At 31.5% G+C, this 19,724-nt stretch overlaps 7 protein-coding genes across 7 annotated transcripts; 1 reads left to right on the top strand and 6 right to left on the bottom strand.

Moving 5' to 3' along the window:
* Positions 1-327: 327 nt before the first annotated feature.
* On the top strand, positions 328-2,052 carry cubi_02767 (uncharacterized protein; the record flags this gene model as incomplete). Its single annotated transcript, XM_029019778.1, has 1 exon — positions 328-2,052. One exon carries the CDS (start codon positions 328-330, stop codon positions 2,050-2,052), a length of 1,725 nt encoding a protein of 574 aa, XP_028875185.1.
* A 1,001-nt stretch (positions 2,053-3,053) lies between these two features.
* Positions 3,054-3,917, bottom strand: cubi_02768 (splicing factor RRM domain containing protein; the record flags this gene model as incomplete). The annotated part of the gene is made up of 1 exon (XM_029019779.1): positions 3,054-3,917. The coding sequence occupies one exon, from the start codon at positions 3,915-3,917 to the stop codon at positions 3,054-3,056; it is 864 nt and encodes a 287-aa protein (XP_028875186.1).
* Positions 3,918-5,507: 1,590 nt separating this feature from the next.
* On the bottom strand, positions 5,508-6,929 carry cubi_02769 (uncharacterized protein; the record flags this gene model as incomplete). Its single annotated transcript, XM_029019780.1, has 1 exon — positions 5,508-6,929. The coding sequence occupies one exon, from the start codon at positions 6,927-6,929 to the stop codon at positions 5,508-5,510; it is 1,422 nt and encodes a 473-aa protein (XP_028875187.1).
* Positions 6,930-7,273: 344 nt separating this feature from the next.
* On the bottom strand, positions 7,274-8,878 carry cubi_02770 (uncharacterized protein; the record flags this gene model as incomplete). The annotated part of the gene is made up of 1 exon (XM_029019781.1): positions 7,274-8,878. One exon carries the CDS (start codon positions 8,876-8,878, stop codon positions 7,274-7,276), a length of 1,605 nt encoding a protein of 534 aa, XP_028875188.1.
* A 979-nt stretch (positions 8,879-9,857) lies between these two features.
* Positions 9,858-12,872, bottom strand: cubi_02771 (HAT domain-containing protein; the record flags this gene model as incomplete). The annotated part of the gene is made up of 1 exon (XM_029019782.1): positions 9,858-12,872. The coding sequence occupies one exon, from the start codon at positions 12,870-12,872 to the stop codon at positions 9,858-9,860; it is 3,015 nt and encodes a 1,004-aa protein (XP_028875189.1).
* Positions 12,873-13,241: 369 nt separating this feature from the next.
* Positions 13,242-17,882, bottom strand: cubi_02772 (uncharacterized protein; the record flags this gene model as incomplete). Its single annotated transcript, XM_029019783.1, has 1 exon — positions 13,242-17,882. The coding sequence occupies one exon, from the start codon at positions 17,880-17,882 to the stop codon at positions 13,242-13,244; it is 4,641 nt and encodes a 1,546-aa protein (XP_028875190.1).
* Positions 17,883-18,282: 400 nt separating this feature from the next.
* cubi_02773 (uncharacterized protein) lies at positions 18,283-19,668 on the bottom strand (the record flags this gene model as incomplete). The annotated part of the gene is made up of 1 exon (XM_029019784.1): positions 18,283-19,668. The coding sequence occupies one exon, from the start codon at positions 19,666-19,668 to the stop codon at positions 18,283-18,285; it is 1,386 nt and encodes a 461-aa protein (XP_028875191.1).
* Positions 19,669-19,724: the final 56 nt, after the last annotated feature.

The raw sequence follows: 19,724 nt of genomic DNA on the forward strand, positions 1-19,724 counted from the left end.
AGTTAATGTCAATTTTACATTTTTAAGTAACCTTTTTTGCATATCCCCCAACCACACTCCAACCGATACCGCCAATTCCAGAAATTTTTTTTTCTCATGCCATTTTAGTAATAAAAATAAGTATAAGCCAAGTAAAATTTAGGCGGGCCATTGTGAGAATATTATATAACAACTTTAAAGAGGTTAATTAAAGGTTTTAGCAGTTTAATATTTTGCATGTATTAGGATCTGTGGATTTCATGGCCATACTAACGGAAGAAACGAACAGGAAATCAAAGTCTTGAATCTAATCTTCATTAAATTACGGGTGTAACAAATAAAGCTGTGATGTTTGAAAGGATTTTTGACAGATATTCAAAAGGTATATATAGAGTTATTGATACTTGTGCAAGCTTAGTATATTGGTCTTTAAGAGTAACTAGGTATTTCTTTCCGCTGACTATCGCTTTAGTGCTGCTCAGTTTTACAATCTTTAGTTTAACATGGATAATTTATCTTGGATTTTACTGGTATTGGATACCCCCAAAATTTATTTCATTCCCAATAAATTTTGATTACCAAAACAGGTATCTTTCTCAATTTCTGCCAGATTATTTCTTGAATAGTGATAACGCGTTCATAAGTAAGTTCCCAAACTCAACTCAAGGTTTTTCCCAATTGAATTACAAAGATAGAGCATATGGTAATTTCATTAGCAGTCATGAATTATCCAGACAGCTGCTTTATGAGCAGTCTGAAGCTTCTGCCATTCTGAATTTTAATAACATCACTTGGAGATACAAAAGTGCTGTTAATAAAAGCAATTCATTCTCCAATCAGAATCTACTTAACCAAACAAAATATCTTGAAAACTTGGATATGCCCACTGAAAATATTAATAACTTTAATACTGGGGTTCTGAAATATCTTGTACATTTAAAAAATTATTGGTCTTCTAAGATTTACAATTTCGTAACATTTAACTGGTACCAGAAGAAAAGGTACTATAAAGGAATTGATGAAGGAATTAATCAAATCATTCATAAACACGTTGACCTTAGATTTAAAAATAGAATGAATTTGGAAGTCCTTGGAAATGAAATTGACATCATTGTTGAACTTTTTTACTTTCCTAGCCAATATAATATCAATATCACTCCCTTCCAAATTACTCTGGATTTAATCCAATGTTTAGAATCCCATCTTAATTATAGCATTGGAATTGATAATAACAGTACTAACTCTTCAAAAATCTTGGCTAGCTTCAAAAAAACATCTGCAATTGAATATTTACCTAATATTGTCTTAAAATTCAAAGAATATATTTCTATCATTCCTTCTCTGCTTGGAATACAAATTAACTCCCTTGGATTGGGGCTTGAAAGTAAAATCAGTGTCAAGCTTGTTGAAAACTTTCCTCTTCGAAGAAAACACCCCTTCAATTTTAATTCTCTTGAAACGAATATCAAACTATGTGGAGCAAAGATTAAAATGAAACCTGCCCTCCATATTTCTAAGAGCAACCTTATTTTCCAAACAAAACTCCCCTTTTGGAAAGAAATCATTCGAAACCACCCAATCTTAATGGGAAATGTAATTTCTTTTATTATTACACTTTTTTTCATTTCAGTACTCTCTTTCATAATATTCTTATCTGGATTATATTTCCTTTGGAAAAAGTATTCTGCAAACAATTACAACGATTTCCATATTTCTAGCAGCTTCCTTCCAACTGGCACTGTTACTTATACTAACTGTACTCCAACTTCTTCGTATCAAATTAATGGTAATGGCCTTATTCAGACTAATAATCAAGATTTCTCCACCAAGAACATCCCTCTCTCTAATTGTGAACAGCTTTTAATTGACTACTCTATGACTAATTCTTCTATCAATATCAATGGGCTTTTGCCTCTTGAAACTAAACAAATCTCCCACCCAAGAAACCAGTATATGGGGCACTCTCAGTCATTTAATGATCGAAATTCTGATGAAAATATCAAATCTGAAGAAAATGAGGATACTCATGAAAAATCCATACATTCTCCCAAATCAAATCTTTCTGAAGCTTAGATCCCTAATTTATTACATTATACTAATTCATTTATACCTCTAACATTAGTTTTAATATATTATTATTTTTCTCATTCCAAATATTAAGTTGACTTTTTTCATATCTGCTTTTAGTATTGCCATTATTCCATCTTATAATTTTTTTTTAATTATTATTTTCGACATTCTATATTCACCCCAGTTTCAACCGAGTTTAATAATCAATTATCTGCATACCGGTACGCAAGTCTTGCATACATGCACAAATTTCCCCCACATGCATACATACTCCGGGACCCTGGCGCATAAAACCCTCTGCTTATAAAGCTCAAAGACGAAATCCTTAAAAGAAAAAAAAGAGAAAAAAATAATTTTTTTTTGTTTTTTATATTTGGACTTTAACAGCTAAATTAAGTAGATAGGGCGTGGAACAAACTGATACCAATTATTCCTTATCGAAAATGCCCAATCTTTCATTCAGTAATATCTACGTATCCGAAATGCCTAAATAATTAGCAATTATTCCTTGTACTTTTGGTATTTGAGCGGACAAAAATGATAATAATAATAATATTTACTGGTATTTTTCTACCACTCGTCCATGCTCATGGTTGTTGAAGAACAGATTACAAATCACATATTTTTATGCACTTAGCGAATTAAAAAAAAAAAAAGCGATTAAGTGAGATCACCTCTTTCCTTTTCCTTATTTCCTGCTTAATCATGGAAATCTGTAATCCCTTGGTTCACTGCACCTAATTCAAACTTGTACACATTTTTTCTTTTTTTTGTTCACAACATCAACCATCATGACAGACTATCCTGCATCTTCCACCCCCTATACTGAAAATCACAAGCGTCTCTTCTTCAATTTTCGGGCATCAAGTTAAAAAAATTAACACAATAAACATCACTATTAATTATATCAGTCACCGCGGAACCACACTCTTATTCAAAGTCTTATCAGTCAAATTCATATTTTTTTTTTTACTCTATTGATTTATTTTTTTGAGACGAGTCCGCTATTTTCGGTATCTCTTACCCTGATATGGGTCACGACTAATCGAATGACTGTGCTCTCTACTTATGCTTCCGCCTCTGTATGGAGACCTACTAACACTTCTTCCTCTAGGTGAATGGTAACTGGGGCTTCTGCTTGAATACCGTCTCTTAGGCCTGTAATTCCTATCATCATCTCGATAGCCACCTTGTCTCCTTCCACCATAATAATCATCCCTATATCTACCTCCTCTGTAACCATGCTCTGGGGGATAACCTCCAGATGGTCGATGATCATAGCGGGATGGAGGACCTCCCATTCTGGGGCCTCTTCCCAAATCTCTCTGAATTCTTCTCATAGTTTCTGGACTCTTTCTGCGATCGTGTGCTACAACAACTCGAATAGTGCTTCCGTCCAGTAAACTTCCATCTAGTCTGTTGACAGCATCCTGTGCATCTCTTGGATCCATATATTCCACGAAGCCAAATCCTCTAGGTCTTCTGGTATAGTAATCAAGTGGAAGATAGACATCTCTCACTGGACCGTATCTCTCGAAATGATGTCTTACCCTACCAGGAGATGTCTCAAAACGTAGATTACGGACAAGTAAACTGCATCCCTCAGATACATCAACTTCTGACTTTTCACGAGAACGTGATCTATCTCTTTCTTCAGCTAATTCTCCTCTGTTATCTTCATTCCTTCCTTCTGTATTTCGTTGTTCATCGTCAGATATACCCCTTTCTCTTGAAGGAGATTTAGACTCGTCTACCTTTCCGTCCCCTTCTCTATTTTCATCTCCTCCATCATTGTAATCTATATATACTTTTTTTGTCGAGTTATCACCACCAGTTCCAACATCACCTAACTCAGATGAGAACGTCATTCGGAAATTGATAGTGCTGTAAAAACTTAGCTACAACGACACCTCCTTCAACAATATATTGTTTTTTGTTGATTTCTTCTAAATAATAAACTTGTATTGGTTACTAAGTTTTTTTTCAATTAATTAATCGTACTTGTTTAGTCTATATACACAACAAGTGGCATATATTTACAATTGGGAAAACCCGCCAAAACTTCCACTATTTAAAATTAAACCTTTAAAATATTAGGCGCATTTTATTACGTATGCTACTCCCAATAATTTGTAAATTAGTATATTAAGTATATAAATGAATAAGTTAAAAGTAATGGTAATAACTTGAAAAATTGTAATTACGGATTTATATATAGATACATATCCTTGTATTATTTTTTCTTATTTAAATATAATAATAAATTATTTAATGTATAAATTAATTTATTATGTATACCTTCAATAATTAAAAATAATATATTTATTTTTAAAAGTAAAATTACTGTTGCTTGAGTAAATAATAATATTATTATTATATTATATTCTTTCTTGTTCTCAAATATGTGAATTTACTATATAAAATATATATATCACATTATATTTAAATATAAATATATGTTTGTATATAAATATATATATATATGAATATATATTTATATATATATATTTATATAAATGAATTATTATATATATGTACATATTTATTTATACGTAATAACGAATTAGTTATACATCTATTTAATTATTTAAATATATCATCTCTTTCTTAATTTATTATCTTATCAAATAGAAAACAAAAATTTTATGACTACGACTTAAATGCTCGTGGTCATGAATTCTCTATCAAGTACTCATTGTCTCATTTTAGTTGCTTGTCTTCTCAACTTTAAGCATAAAAACAAATTTTTTATTATCAGATTATAGTTATTCTTCAAATCGCCCTTTTAGAATTCCTAGCTTAGAGTTCGTTGCAGGTTGGAAACTCTATACCCTGGAGAAATAATTTTTTCCTAGTACATGCATTTTTTTAGCTAATTTAACTGGAAAATGCATGTAATTACGTTTATTCATTGTAGTAAATAATTTATTTATTAATGAATGCAATTAACACAATAAATAATTTATTAATTCAATTTTTTGACATTTTAAACTGGAATATTTAGAATTTATAAGGATGCTTGTTACGTCATTTTCCACTTACAAATATAAACGTAATCCACGTAATAAAAGTAACAAAAATAAAGCAACATGAAAAAAATTAAGATATTAAATACATAAAAAGAACTGGAAATAAATAATAATAATTAATACCTATATATTATAGATTAAAGCAAGACAACTTAGGTAGTTTTTATTTAGTAATTTAATAGTCTTAAAAAGAACATAACTGGGTTAAAAATGACCCCCAAAGTTATCCAGAACCCTTAGGATTCTTCGACTCTTGTTAAATTTCAAGTTTAGAATATTCGCTAGGTTGAGGTTATAAGTATCGTGACGGTACACCCCCATCCGAGCTTAACAAGCTTGTCAGGCATCAAAGTTTTAACATCTGCTATCGGATTTTGAAAAAACCCCAAATCTCCAAACGAATTAAGATCCATTAATACTTATTCAGAATTAAAACACAATGTTTCCACTTTCTCTTTCTTTAGCAAACATTTCGTAGTATTGGAAAATGATTGTAACTGCTAGTAAAATACCAGTCCCACTACCAATAGCTCCAAGGAAGTCTGCAATTATAGTGAGTGCTCCAATACACATACCACCGAAGGCAGCAGCAGTAGGGATGTAGCGATTCAAGACCTGAACCAATGAGCTGTCTCTGTATCCTTTCATAATCATTTGCTGATCTCTGAGTTGCTTTGCAACATCCTTTGCAGAAGAGCCAGATACTTCAATCCAGGTTTTGGAGAAGAGAGCGCATGAAACCAATACAAAGGAAATGTAGAAGAATGTGTGTATTGGGTCAGAAACTACATCTAACAATGAATTTGGAGGTGAAATGTAGTAGGCAATACCTCCGACTGGAATAGATTGGCCACCAACATCAAGTTCTTGCCATTGTCCGAGAATATTTACAAGCATATTGGATTTGAATCTGCGGTAAAGCAACTGAGAGAAGAAATATAGATTAGAAACAAGTGCAGTTTGAAGGATGATCGGGATATTTGAGGTGTAGAAGAGCTTAATTGGGAAAGACCCTTGTTGCCCACGTACTTTTTGGTATTTAACAGCGAGATCTACTCTAAATCCTTGGAAATAAATAACAATAAGGAAGACCAAAACAGTTGCGAGTAAGTTTGTCATATTTGTAGCGTGAGATCTGTAGAAGGCTTCTCTTAATGCTGAGATCTTATCAGGCTTTGTGAATAAAAGATGGAAGAGAGCAATAACTGCACCTTCAAATTCAGTTCCTCTACCAGTATTAATTGTTGTTGGACTAAATGCCTTCCAGACTATGGTTTCACAAATATTAGTAGCAATAAAGAGAGAAATACCTGATCCAAGACCATATCCTTTTTGCATGAGCTCGTCAAGAAGAATAACAACAACCCCAGCAAAGAAAAGTTGAATAATGATCAAAATTGCATTCCAAGCACCAATTGTTCTAATGTCACCATACATACCACTAATTACATATGCAACTGCCTCTCCTAATGTGATAAGTAGACCAAAAAGCTTCTGTGCTCCCTGAAAAAGAGCTCTGTCTTCTTTTAAACTCTGATCAACATCAATGATCTTGCTTCCTGCCAACAATTGCATAACCATACTGGATGTAACAATTGGCGAGATACCCAACTCCATAAGGGTTCCCCTGTTAGATGCCAAGATAACTCTAACCCAGTAGAATGGGTCTGAGCTTTTGCTACTCAAAACTCCATAAAGTGGAATCTGGCAGCATACTAAAAAGACAAACAAAGATATCAAAGTCCATAAAATTCTTTCCTTAAAAGGTACTCTGCGGTCCGGAGATGATACCTCAGGAATCACGCACAGAGCTGGCTTAATCAAATTCAAAAATCTCAATCCCTTAGCCATTTTCTCTTAAATTAGCTTTTCAAGCTACAAATATAATTAATGTTCAACTTTAAACTCGTGTTTTTTGCTTGTTCACCCCTCACTTTCGTTTATTCTCGCGCTCTTGCCTTGAGCTCTTCTTCATGGTCCAAAACAAATATCCATACGTCTCAACGGTTCCCGCCAATATGCCCCTCCCCACATTTTTATTATGGCGGGCAAATGGTGTGACTAGTGAGTGCAGTGGAGGTCGGGAGCTGGGAAACGTCAAAAAAGTACATGGAAAGTTAATGAAATAAAATATAATTAGTAAATAAATTAGTTTTTTAAGTGAATTAAATTGACATTAAAGATTTTTAAAAATCCTACGTAATTAAGGATTCTTGTTTCTTAGTATTCTTCTTGATAATCTTCTCTAAATCACAATAGAATGAATTTCTATTTATAGGAATAACTTTTCTACTAAGAGTAGTTCCCTCTATTATTGTGGGAGGGTTTTTCCTTCCACTTTTTCTGGATTTTCTAAACTGCCCATATGAGGACAAAGGGAGTGGTATAATGTTATTACTGGTATTTATAGCAGAAGATAACTCTGAAGGGCAATCTATAATGGGTTCCCACATAACCAAACATGGTTTTGGATTTTGTTGAATTGGTAAGGTGTTCAAATAGGAAATCTCAATTTTTTTGAGTTGAGTTTTTTGGAGTTTTGGGAATGGATTAAAAATTGAAATGTTTATAGTTTTTTGAATATTCTTGATTATAAATTTTTTGTCATTGAACATCTCTGTATCTGTTTCTGTATATTTTTCTGAGAAATTGTTATCCACTAGTATGTCATATAGAATTTCACTTTCTTCTGGTGTGATTTTTTCAGGAAATACCAAATTACTTTCTGCCACTTTTTCAAGCTGTAGTTTTAATCGGCAATTCTCTTCTTTGAGGTTTTGTAGATCTACGTGCAAAATTTGAATCTGATCCTTAAGCTCTAAGATATCTAAATCTTCCTCACGAAAAGTTTCCTGCACACTTGTATTTTCATATTTGTGAGCAGTCTGGCAATTAATAACTTGATTAAAGTTATTAATTGGTTCTATTTTAATAGGAGTAATTCTCTGCTCTTCTTCTTTTTTATTGCTAATTACATAGATGCATTCACCTTTCTCTTCATTATCAGAATATAAGCTAAGTTCATTACTTGGAAATTGAGATGATATACTTTTTTCTGTATCTGTATTAATATATAGTTCAAGCTTTTGGTCTTTTTCATTATTCAACTCCTGAATGTTAATCTGGGAAATCATTTGGCTATTAATCTTATTCAACTCTTTTAAGTCATATTTTAAGTATTCAATCTGTTTTTCATGAGCATAACACAACGCTTCTTTACTTCTCAGCTTTACCTCCATCTCTTTAAGCTTGTTTTCCAATTCCCTTGTCTTCTCTCTCTTAATAGCATCTAATTCATTATTCATTTCTATATCGTACTTTTCAATCTTATTTCTATGTTTTGTTAATCTACTTACACTCCTACAAAGTCTTATTAAACTGCTATTCTCATTTATTTCACCAAGGCTTAGTTCATTGCAATCCCCTAGTGTGTTTGAAATCCCCTTTAAGTCATCTGTCTCTTCATTTTCATTCACTACTTTACAGTTAACATAACATTTTGTACCTACCAATGCAGAAGTCAGGGTTTCCAGACTAATTACTGAATTGTCCAATGCTATCAAATACTCATCACCAATATTATCTTGGCTGTTCAATTTACTATTCTTTAGTAACTCTTTCATACCTTCAATAAACTCTGACTTTTTTAAACCCCGGTTACTTCTCTCATTTCCACTTCCACACAAATTATATAATTCTAATAGCTCATTTTCAAGACTGCAAAACAGTCCTGCCAATTGTATTGTCACATTATCTATTCTTTTCACTAAATCCCTTACTCCATCATCAAAATCTAGCATTATTTAATATTTTCCAATTTTTTTTAATTTTAATTTCTATATAAATATTTAAAATATTTTTTAAAGTCTTCATTTGTGTGTTAATTTTCAATAATTTTTTGGTCATTATTTTTTCTATATATTTTTAAGTGTGTAATGTAAATAAAGATAAGTAGAATTTCTAAAATTTAAATAAAAGACTAACAAAAAAGAAAAACAAAGAATGATTAATGTAGAAACTTCTCTAAAAATAAAACTTTAAAAATAATATCATTTCCTTGTATGCTTAGTTTTCTATTTACCATTTTTTTTAAATTGACATTTTTTTTATTTATACATGCATTTACACAGTTTTCCCGCACTTTCTATACCGGCATGAACTCTTTTTTTTTTGTATAAATGACGTGTATAACAAACCACTAGTTAAGTAATAAATTTTTACATGTAATACTAAAGTATAGTACAAGAAAGAAAAAAACATAGCTTTTCTGTGTCATTTATATTTTTAATACTTGAATTTAACTCTATATTTTTTTCATCCATCTATTTATTCCTCTTTATCTTCTTGAGGTCTCTTGCCAAAATTATCTTTTTAATTTCACTAACCAAATAACATAAACTTACAAGGTTCAACCCCCGTTACACCCAAGGCGTTACATGCAAAATTCCATGCATGCAAAACACAAATTTACAGTAAAAATATCCAAAAAAAATAACCATACAAATAAAATGCAAAGATATAAACAAAAAATTAGGAATTATATAACACTTATTGCCTTATAATATAATTCCTTATCTATGTATGCCTATAGGATAGCTTTCTACTCTTTTCTTTGAAAGAAGCAGAATAATACTAGAATTTAAAATAGAAAAAAGTAATAATAAAATAGCTGGCAATACACAACGTATTGCCAAAAAATATGATAATTCTTCACTTGATGGAAATTGTATGGCATTTATTATCTCAGCTCCTCCAAATCAGACTTTAAGTTAAAAACCTTCATATTTCTTCGTTATTATCAGAGTAACTATCCCCCTGCTTAATTTGTGAATCTGACTCGGAATCTACCATATCTTCATCGCTTTCCTGGTTTATGGAACTCTGCTCATCAGAAGAAGTAGAGAGTAAAATTTCATCGTCTGAATCGGAGTTGGGAGAAATGTTTCTGTCTTCCAAATTCTGGTCAGAGACTTCAACAGGGTCACTTTGATGATATTCCTTCTGCTTTTCTTGTTGCATTAACTGAGTCGAATGTATGCTAGAATGTCCGGAAACCAAAGCTACATTCTTCTTTGCCCTAAGCATATCCTTAATAGTATCCTCATTCCCATACTCAACCTCAAACTGGTTCCAGGTATTCCAGAACCTGTTAAAAATCTCAATATGTTCATTTACAAGATATATATTTGGAATCAAATCTCCAGCAAAAATAAATATTGACCTAACTCTATTCACTTCTCCCATATTTAATTCAAAGTTTACATATCTTAGAGCCAACCTTATAATAAGATCAGAAGCTTTGATGTCATCAATTGCTTTATCAAATATTTCTCTAGTGTATGAGATGTCTCTACATTTTAAAGTTAATTTTATCCATCTGGAATAAAGATTCAGTTTGTGTTGATCATGATCTTCCAGCTCATCCATTGCTTTATTAAATATATCAAAAGCCCTACTAACTCTCCCAATCTTGGCTTCATAAGCTGAGTAAACACTATAAGCTATAAATACACAATTCAAATAGTACTTTCGGTCCTTTTCATTTATATTGGCCTTCTTCCAGTTCAACAAAGATTCCAAACACTGATCAAAAACGTCTCTTAAACGATCAATTTTTGAGTTACCATACTCTATGGAATCTGTATCTGCTTCATCAAATAACTTATAAATGCTCAGACCATTATTATGGTGGAAAATAAAACTATCAATGTAATCTAGCCATAATCCAAATGAATACTGTATAGTTAGGCAGTTCATAGAACGTTCATATAGTGAAAAAGATTCTTCATAACATTCTTTACTCCTCAAATAAGCTCCAAAAGTTACTGATAAACTTGCAGTTACCATACCACTCTCAAATAAATCTTCTATTAATACTCTTGTAGATTCCAAAGTCCCGAAAGACATTTCAAGATCTGCAGCTAAATGCCAAATACGACTACTTCTCAAGGTAATTCTGCTTTTTTGTTCTTTTGCCATGCATATACTTCGTCTAGATAAGTTTAAGGCTTCTTCAAAATTCCCAAATCTAAGCTCCATCTCGATCCATTCAGTCCAAATCAAAGAATAATCTTCAATATAGTCTTCTGACAAGCCTCTTTCAAAAATATCCCTTGCTAAATCAATCAGTTGATCACTTTTACCACTTCTATTCTTATCAAGATCCAATCTATCGTGGCCATTATCTATAGCACTTGTCATATAAGAAGCATAAAATACCCAAAGAATATTCTTACTCTTATCTTTGACCTTTGAAAAATCTATGGTATCTATAGCCTCCTCAAATATCTTTACCACCTTGAGAGATGGATGACTTTTCTTTTCCTTAGTTTCTTCCTGTATCAATACATTAATATACTCGATCCATCTAGAGACATTGTTTGTATCACTTTTAACCAATGTCCTAAATAGAAGTCTTTTGTGTTCTTCTATGACCCTCTCTAAATCCGAGATACTCTTTTTAATGATTTCTTGGGGATCTTCATCCATTGGGGATGAGGATGAATCTAAGTTTTGAGAAGACTTTAAAACTCTACTCAAGTGGATAGTGGAAAACATCATCAGAGAATCATAAATTGTGATAAAGTCGTAAACAAAATGGCAATTTTCAACTCCAAAGTTAAAAGTACTTTTTACCTGTTCCCAATCTGCTAGTCTCATAAAAATCTGAGCTACTTTGCAGACAACCTCTCCGAAAGTAAGCCTAAATATGGCACCTCCTTTATGTGTATTTCTATCCTCCTGAGTAACTTCTTCATCAATGATTTCCTGATAAACACGGCCATCGCATGTCTTCAGTTTCCTAAGCATTAAATTCATTGTATATTCAATAATTTTCTTTGGGTTGATTTTTAAAACATACTCGGAAATGATTGCCAAAACCAAAACTATTAAGCTGTCCATTTCACTAACTTTATAATTGATTCCTCCAACTAATAATCCTTTTTTCAAACCCTCAAAAGTCTCCTGAACTCTCAAATTTCCTTCTTTCTCCAAAACTACATCTACCAATCTATCCAAACATTCTTCATACCTACCTCCATCTATCAAAGCTTGAATGTACATTCTAATTCCCTCAACATATGAAAATATCAAAAACCTCCTTAAAACGCTTATTGAGAGTTCTGGAATTTGCACTTCCATTATATATTCTAAATACCTCTCCCATATCTTATGGTGTTGTTCTATAGGCAAACTCTTCAAACTTCTGTCCAAAACCAAGCGAGAATTGGTAAGCTCTAACCGAGATTTACATAAATAAGCATTGTATCTCAGCCAAAGATCTAAATCATTACATGATTTTAGACTATTCTCGTACTCATTGCTCAAATCCAACCCTATAAGCTCCTTACCTAACTTGGTCTCCATGAAATTCTCATATTCCTCGATAAAACTAAGATACTCTAACCATATAGACAATACTCTTCTGTTAGTTGAAGATAATGCCCTCCTTAATATCAACAAACAGTAATCTTGCTTGTACATCAACTCAAGATTACTATCATCTATGCCTTGTTTTTTCTGCATCTCTGTATTTTTCCAATCATCTAATTCTTGATTTAGTTCAGTTCTATCTATCATATATGCAACTTCATGATGCAAACCATCTCTAGTAACCTCAATATCCCTCCTTATCTTTGATACATATTCTATCCATACCCCAACTTGACCCCTTCTCTTTCCCAATTGATCCTCAAATTCCTTTATGCCTCTCAACTCTAAGAATAAGTTCTTACTTAATATACCATACCTTAAAGTCTGTAGAAACTCTAAACTTTCATCGATTCCATTCATTGCAATATATATGGCCTTTACCTATTATTTTTCCCCCTCTGCTCCTTTTCTATATTAATTTAGTTACTAATACACTCCCACATTTGGCGCCAAAGAGTCGGCGCCTGACATTTTCTATAAATCTTTTGCATGTAATATTAAAAAGAATTAATAATAAATGAAGAAAAAGGTAATTGAAAAGAATAGGATAATTAGAAAATAGTTAATTATTTCATATAGTTTTAATATTTTTAATTAATTAAAAACCTCATTTCTACTTTACCTTTAAACCCTACCTAATCAATAAAAATATAATACCGTATTTTTTATCCGTTTGATAAAAAAATTATATTAAATTTTCTCATATTATCTCTGAAACAATCCACATGATTACAATTTTTTTGGAACCAATTTTGATTTTACGACTATTTTTGCTACGGTTTTTGGTTGAATCAAATTTGTCTTAATTTCTATTTTCTTTGGCATTGCTACTTTAACATTTGATAAGTCTAATTTAGCTCCTGGTAGCTTTGCACCAACTGTTAATGGCTTTGGTGTCACTCCAACAGTTGGAGTCTTCATGATAACTTTCGGGGGAGAAGATGATAATGAATCATTTGGCTTTGAAACAGCTTTCAGTACTAATTTTTTTGGGGTAGAATCTGCATTATTCTTATTTAAAGAAATTAGCTGATTTGGAGAAGTATTGATTGTATTTATTTTTGTAAACTCATGTTTAACTATTGAATCCTTCTTTCCTGGAGATAATGAACTTGAAACAGGTGAACTTGATGATAAACCACCTATTTTTGTACTGGCTCTTGATACTTTACTTTCCAATGCTTTACCTTCAGTTGTTCTCGGACTTAATAAACTTGGAGTCTTTCCGACTCCCAAAATAGATTTACTATTTGATGATTGCATCATCTTGCCATATACATTTCCGCTCTTATTCGTTTTATCTTTCTTTAACACTGTTTCCATATGTTCTTTCCTTCTCCTCATTATTATTTCTTTTAACTCTCTAATTTGGAAATTGCCACCCATATATCCAGGAGTGTATATTGTAGAATCTGTTCCTATTGAATAATTTCCATAATATGGTTTTTTCATGACTATTGGTTCCATATATCCTTTTCTTACCAAATATTCATTATCATCCTCAGATTTATTTGGTAATTCCAATTCTGGAATTCCTCTATACTCCTTCTTTGGTAATGGTAATTCTAAATCAGGATCATCATCATTTACATCATAAATATTCTCTTCTACTCTGAATTTCTCCAATAATTTCTCCACCCTTTGCATTATATGAGACCATAACTCTTCCGTTGATATTTTATCCTCTTCTGATAAAGACGAATACCACAATCCTTGACTTAATAGAGATTCGTTTCTTAATTTCAAAAAATCATTCCATGATGAATCTAACAATTCAAAAGGGGTATAACCATTCAAATCTCTTTGTATAAACATTGGGCTTAGATCATATGCACAGGTTAAGAATGTTATTATATCAAAGCAATTCCTCAATCTTATTAACATTTCTCTTGGTGAAATATATAAAAACTCTGCAATTGGAGTATGTATTGGAATAGATAACACTTTTGTTGAAGAATTATTTCCAAAACCTGTATGGGGTGATCCCATTGAATATATATAAGTCTTTAAATCTTTATTATTGTATCCATTATGTGATATTAATGGTAAATCATCCAACTTTTTTGGTAATTGAAAACTCAATGTTGTGTTACAACATAATCCCAAAGCTAGCATATGCATTGCATTCATTTTAAGTGTATCTGATCTATGACTTAAATTTGCTCCTTTATCTAATAGTAAACGTACTGTATCATATTTTAAACCATAAATTGCTAATAATAATGGAGTATTACCTTGATAATTCTCCTTATTTAATTCACTTCCACATTTCAATAATATATCAACCGTCTCTAAATGACCTTCTAATGAAGCCAAATGCAATGGTGTTGCTAATTCAATATTCTCAACATTTGGATCTGTACCTCCATGTATTAATTCTGAACATAAATATTTTCTACCTTTAAAAGCTGCAATATGTAATGGCGTATTAGATCCTAACCAGTTAATTGTTTTGCCATATAATAATTTATATCTATTAGAGCCCCGCTCTATCATTTTTTTTTCTCCTGACTTGCCGGTATATGCAAACATTTTTTTCATGCATGCATTTTTCCCCACATCAGACTCATTTTCCCCAGAGTTGTTTTGATTTTTAGAATCGGATTTATCTGCCATATCTAAACTAATAGCTTTACGTATCATATCTCTAGCTATAATTGCAGCTTTTTTATCATTATGAATATCAAGATCGTCCTCTTCTAATTCTGGATATGTACATAAAGCATGTATTGGTGTAATTCCATACTCATTTTTAAAGAATAAATCAGACCCCTCTTCTAATAATAATGCACAAACATCATCCCTTAAATTACTTGCAGCCATTCCAAGAAGATTTAATCCTGTTGGTAAATAAGTTACTTGATTTAACAATATTTCTTTTACTTGACCAACTAATAATTGTGCAATATCCATTAAATGTCCTTTAATTGAAGCAATAAATAAGAGAGCACTATATTCAGATAATGTTGAAAGATAATCAGCACTTTTTGAAATAGTACTATTACCAAGAATATCGCGATTCAGTTTTGAGAACAAATCAATAGAAGATATACGAATTCTCATGTTACTTGGTGGTGTAATTACTCCCAAAATAGATGAATAAAGACGCATTCTTGATAAACAATAATAATATATAGGACTTTTTGGTCCATAACACACCATACTATTGTATAAGGATAACCAAGAGCATTCCATAATTAAATCTTTGGAATTATTGAAAACACCTCTTTGTGATACTTTTTGAATCATTTCTTTTTTATAAATAATATCAGCCATATTCAAAAATAAATGAACTTTCTCGTGGTGGCAACTTGGAAATACTTTGTTTGATGAGACGATGATTGGTTTACAATATTTATAAGACATTTTAGAATCATTGGAATTTGAGAAATTATATAAACCAACTAAATGGGACCTGGAATTATATAACAAATAATGATTATGATGAGTAATAAGAGAATAATTATTAACGAATTTTTCAAAAAGCTTTCTGGCTTCAATATCTTTTCCATCATTGAAAGAATTAATTGCTAAATTATAATGTTTTTCCATTCTTGAAACCAATTCATCACAAAAAGAGCTTAATTGATTGGAGAATTCACCACAATTATTGCATTTCCATCTCATTTGTACTTTGCCAGATTTGCAACTAATTCTAGCTCTTTCACAGAGAGTCTTAATATCAGGAGTTATTTTCTCTTCAATTTTGGCTCCAGGAGAAACAATATTATCTTTAGCTATTTTTTCTTTTGTAAAAGTGGTTGGTTTCCTTGGTATCAAACTTTTGAAGAACCCTCTTAAGTTTGATTGAGAAACAGGTGACTCTAAAGTTTCTGATTTTTTAAAAATTGGAGAAGGAACAAAAAATCCAGTAATACAGAATGGGCATCTAATACCTTCCAAATATAATTCGTTTTCTGAATCATCCAGGCATCTAGAACACATACATGCAAAAACCTTAAGACTGTTTATGATTGATTTTCTTTTAAATGTTGGCTGGTAAAGATCTAGTATATAGGAAATAGTTAGATTTGCATTTTCTGGTACATTATAAGCAGATCGAATACATAGTTTATTTTCACCATTCATATAATAAACGCAAGACGGAATGCATGAGTGCTGGAATTTACTAGCTTTTTCAAAAAATCCAAGACCTGTTGAAACTGGAACTGGGGATGAATTAAAAGCAGAAGAGGCTGAAGTAACTGTTATAGGAAGTTTATTAGAGTATAATGTGATTAGAAATGTTCTAAGCTCTTTTCTTGAAAAATACAGTCTTAAGTGTATTGGAATTAAATTAGTAAACTCTTCAGCTATTAGATCAAAGATTGAAAGGAAATCTGGGGAGATTATTTCAATAATATCTGAATATGACGGAAAATCTAGTAATTTTTGTGAGACCCCTTCAGTCTTAGTTAAAAGTGATATAGAGTCCAAATGAGTCTGAATTAAACATCTGAGTGCTAAAAGCAGGAAAGAAACAGGAAGCCCAGATTTATCTGAAATTACAATGATTGTTCCAATAAATTCGCATTCAAGCTCATGTCGTCTGCTGTGCTTTACCATACATTCCCAACGACAAAATACAAATGGGCAAGTATTTGGATGTACAGAACAGCTAAAAGCATGGTCATAAACTTCTCTTTCTCTCAGGCAATGGAAACATGTTGTTTGTATACTCAAGTCACTTGGTAGTTCTGGTGCTAAAGCGTAGGGTTCCTCAACGTGTACAAGATCACCGACATTTATTTGGCTAGTTGAAATTGGAGTTGTAAACTTGTCCAAAGTTGTGGGGGAGAATCCTGGTGGCAAATTTAACTTTTCCAATTTATACTGATAAATATATTCAAGTTTCCTTTCATCAAATGGAAGTTCGTCATCAAAATTGAAACCAATTAAGGATTTTGACTTAAGACCTAAGGGAAGCCTACATATCTGAAAAATTAATGTATCCAAAATTGACCCTGAAGCTATTTTTGCATCATAATCGCAATCATTAGTCATGAATCTCACACCCATTATATGTTCATAGCTTCTAAAGTAATTACCAATCTTCATATAAAGCAAAGAAATAAAAGAATGAGACTCCAGACTTCTAGGCTCAGTAAATAGAAATCTTTTTACTTGTTTTATTGCTAAAAGACTATCTCCTTGGCGCATTAAAGAACGACAGATTTCTAACAAAGATTCAACAGCCTCTTTGTAAGAACCTTCAGAATTGTTCATTCCAAAATTTCTATCATTTAACAAAGATCTAGAATTTTTTGATTCATTAACAATTTTAAAAAGCTTTTCAATATCTTCGTTTTTTCTGTAGCTTGTTTTAGATTTCCTTGGGAGATCCAAGATTTCAACCAAACTGGTTATCATTTCTAAAATTTGACTATAGTTAATAAATCCTCTTTCTCTTGTTAATAAAAATTCATATTACCAAAATTGACAGTTATGATGGTTATTTCATATATTTCCACTTTGTAAACTCATTAAATTATTTCAGTTTTCCATATTCAACCCAGAATTATATATTTAATGGACTTCAGTTAATTTCATCAATTCAATAACATGAAATCCAACTCTGACTGAAAAATTTTTAATAATTATAATTTAATTTCCCTATTCACTCATTTAATTCCATTTCATTGTCAGTAAATTACATGCATTCACCGGTCATTAATAGATCCACATGGATGGCGCCTAAAAACGAAAAATAGTCACCCCACAATATCGGGTGGTGCATGCAGGAAAAAAATTTGATAAATTTAAAAAGCAACTATAAGAGAACCCACTCATGAGATTGAAGATCATTTTCATAGAAAAAGTCAATATTGATGTTATTTTGAGGCTCAGAAGGTGGTATGAGGTAATTATTGGATTCTCCTATAAATTCTGAAAGAGTTGTGGTATTGGAGTCTGACCTTTGGAGGATTGGTAAATTGTTATCCAAAAGATTGGTAATTTGATTTGAGGAGATATCAATTTTATCTAGTTGTATTTCTTGAGATACACATGATGTAAATGTATTTATTGAATTAATAATTGAATGATCAGTATTTTCAGGCTTGATAATGGAAGTGCTTAGAAGTGAGTTACTTGAGGAGAGAACGTCATTTATGGTATTAAAAGTTTCCATTGGACTTAAAGGTTCTAAATATTTGCTTTCCAACACTGAGCTATTTTTGCTTTGAAGTTCGTAATGCTGGTTTTGACTAAGTTTTAGAGCACTATTATTATTGAATCGGTCAATATTTAAAGCGTCAACGGAGTTTATGATAAAATTTGAGATAAATTGGTTAAATGATGAAATAATGTTAAAAATGAGCTTTCTCTTAGGATTATCAAATTTGAAAAGGAAGTAATAATCTTGGAGAAACTGGGTGTTCATATCACAGATTCTATCAGACCAACAAAGACCGCCTGTACTATTATAAACGAGGAATCTCAGATTAAATTTGTTAAATAGAATACATTTGTCAAAACAAAAGTACTTGGAAAGGTCTACAAAGTTGAGTTTTTCACTGAAGAATTGTGAAGATTCTTCATTTTTGTTGCTGGTAATTAGCATAGCTTCTTCAGAATTTTGGCCATTAAAGAGTTTAACAAGAAATAAATTGAATAAAAGTTTGTTATTTGGCACTGAATCTTCAGATTTTTGTGCCTTAAAAAGATTCAAAATTTCAAGAATAAACTCACGTATTCCTTTTGAATCATGAATAAGGTTTAAGGATCCAATAATATTTGTATAGAAGGCCTTAGAGATCAAATCTTTTGTGAGGTTCAGTTCTGACTTTATAAGACTCATTTTAAGCTCAAATTTAGCTTCAGATAATGAGTTAGAATGCAAAATTGGTGAAATTATGATAGTTTCTAAATCATGTTCAGTAATGTTTAAGAAATCATAAAGAGATTCAACCCATTTAAGTTTGCATTCATTTACAATTAGAGCGAAATCTTCGTCTTCTCGATATGAGATATTTGGATTAGTGATGCATATTAAAGCCTTAATTAGACTCATTATATTGCAAGTTTGAGTTTTCAATGCTTTGTAATAACTCATTAGAAGTTTGTTGGAAGATGAAAATGCGTCGTTCTGAAGAGTCAAATGTTCTAAGAGCCTCTCAAGCTCCCGATCATCATCTTCGCAGTCTTTCCTGCTCATTTTGGCTCTGAATCTTTTTTTGATATTTTAGTGGCCACATTACCAACTTTTTGTTA

The sequence above is a fragment of the Cryptosporidium ubiquitum genome (genome assembly GCF_001865345.1).
Source record: "Cryptosporidium ubiquitum isolate 39726 chromosome Unknown contig_1, whole genome shotgun sequence".
Taxonomy (NCBI): domain Eukaryota; phylum Apicomplexa; class Conoidasida; order Eucoccidiorida; family Cryptosporidiidae; genus Cryptosporidium; species Cryptosporidium ubiquitum.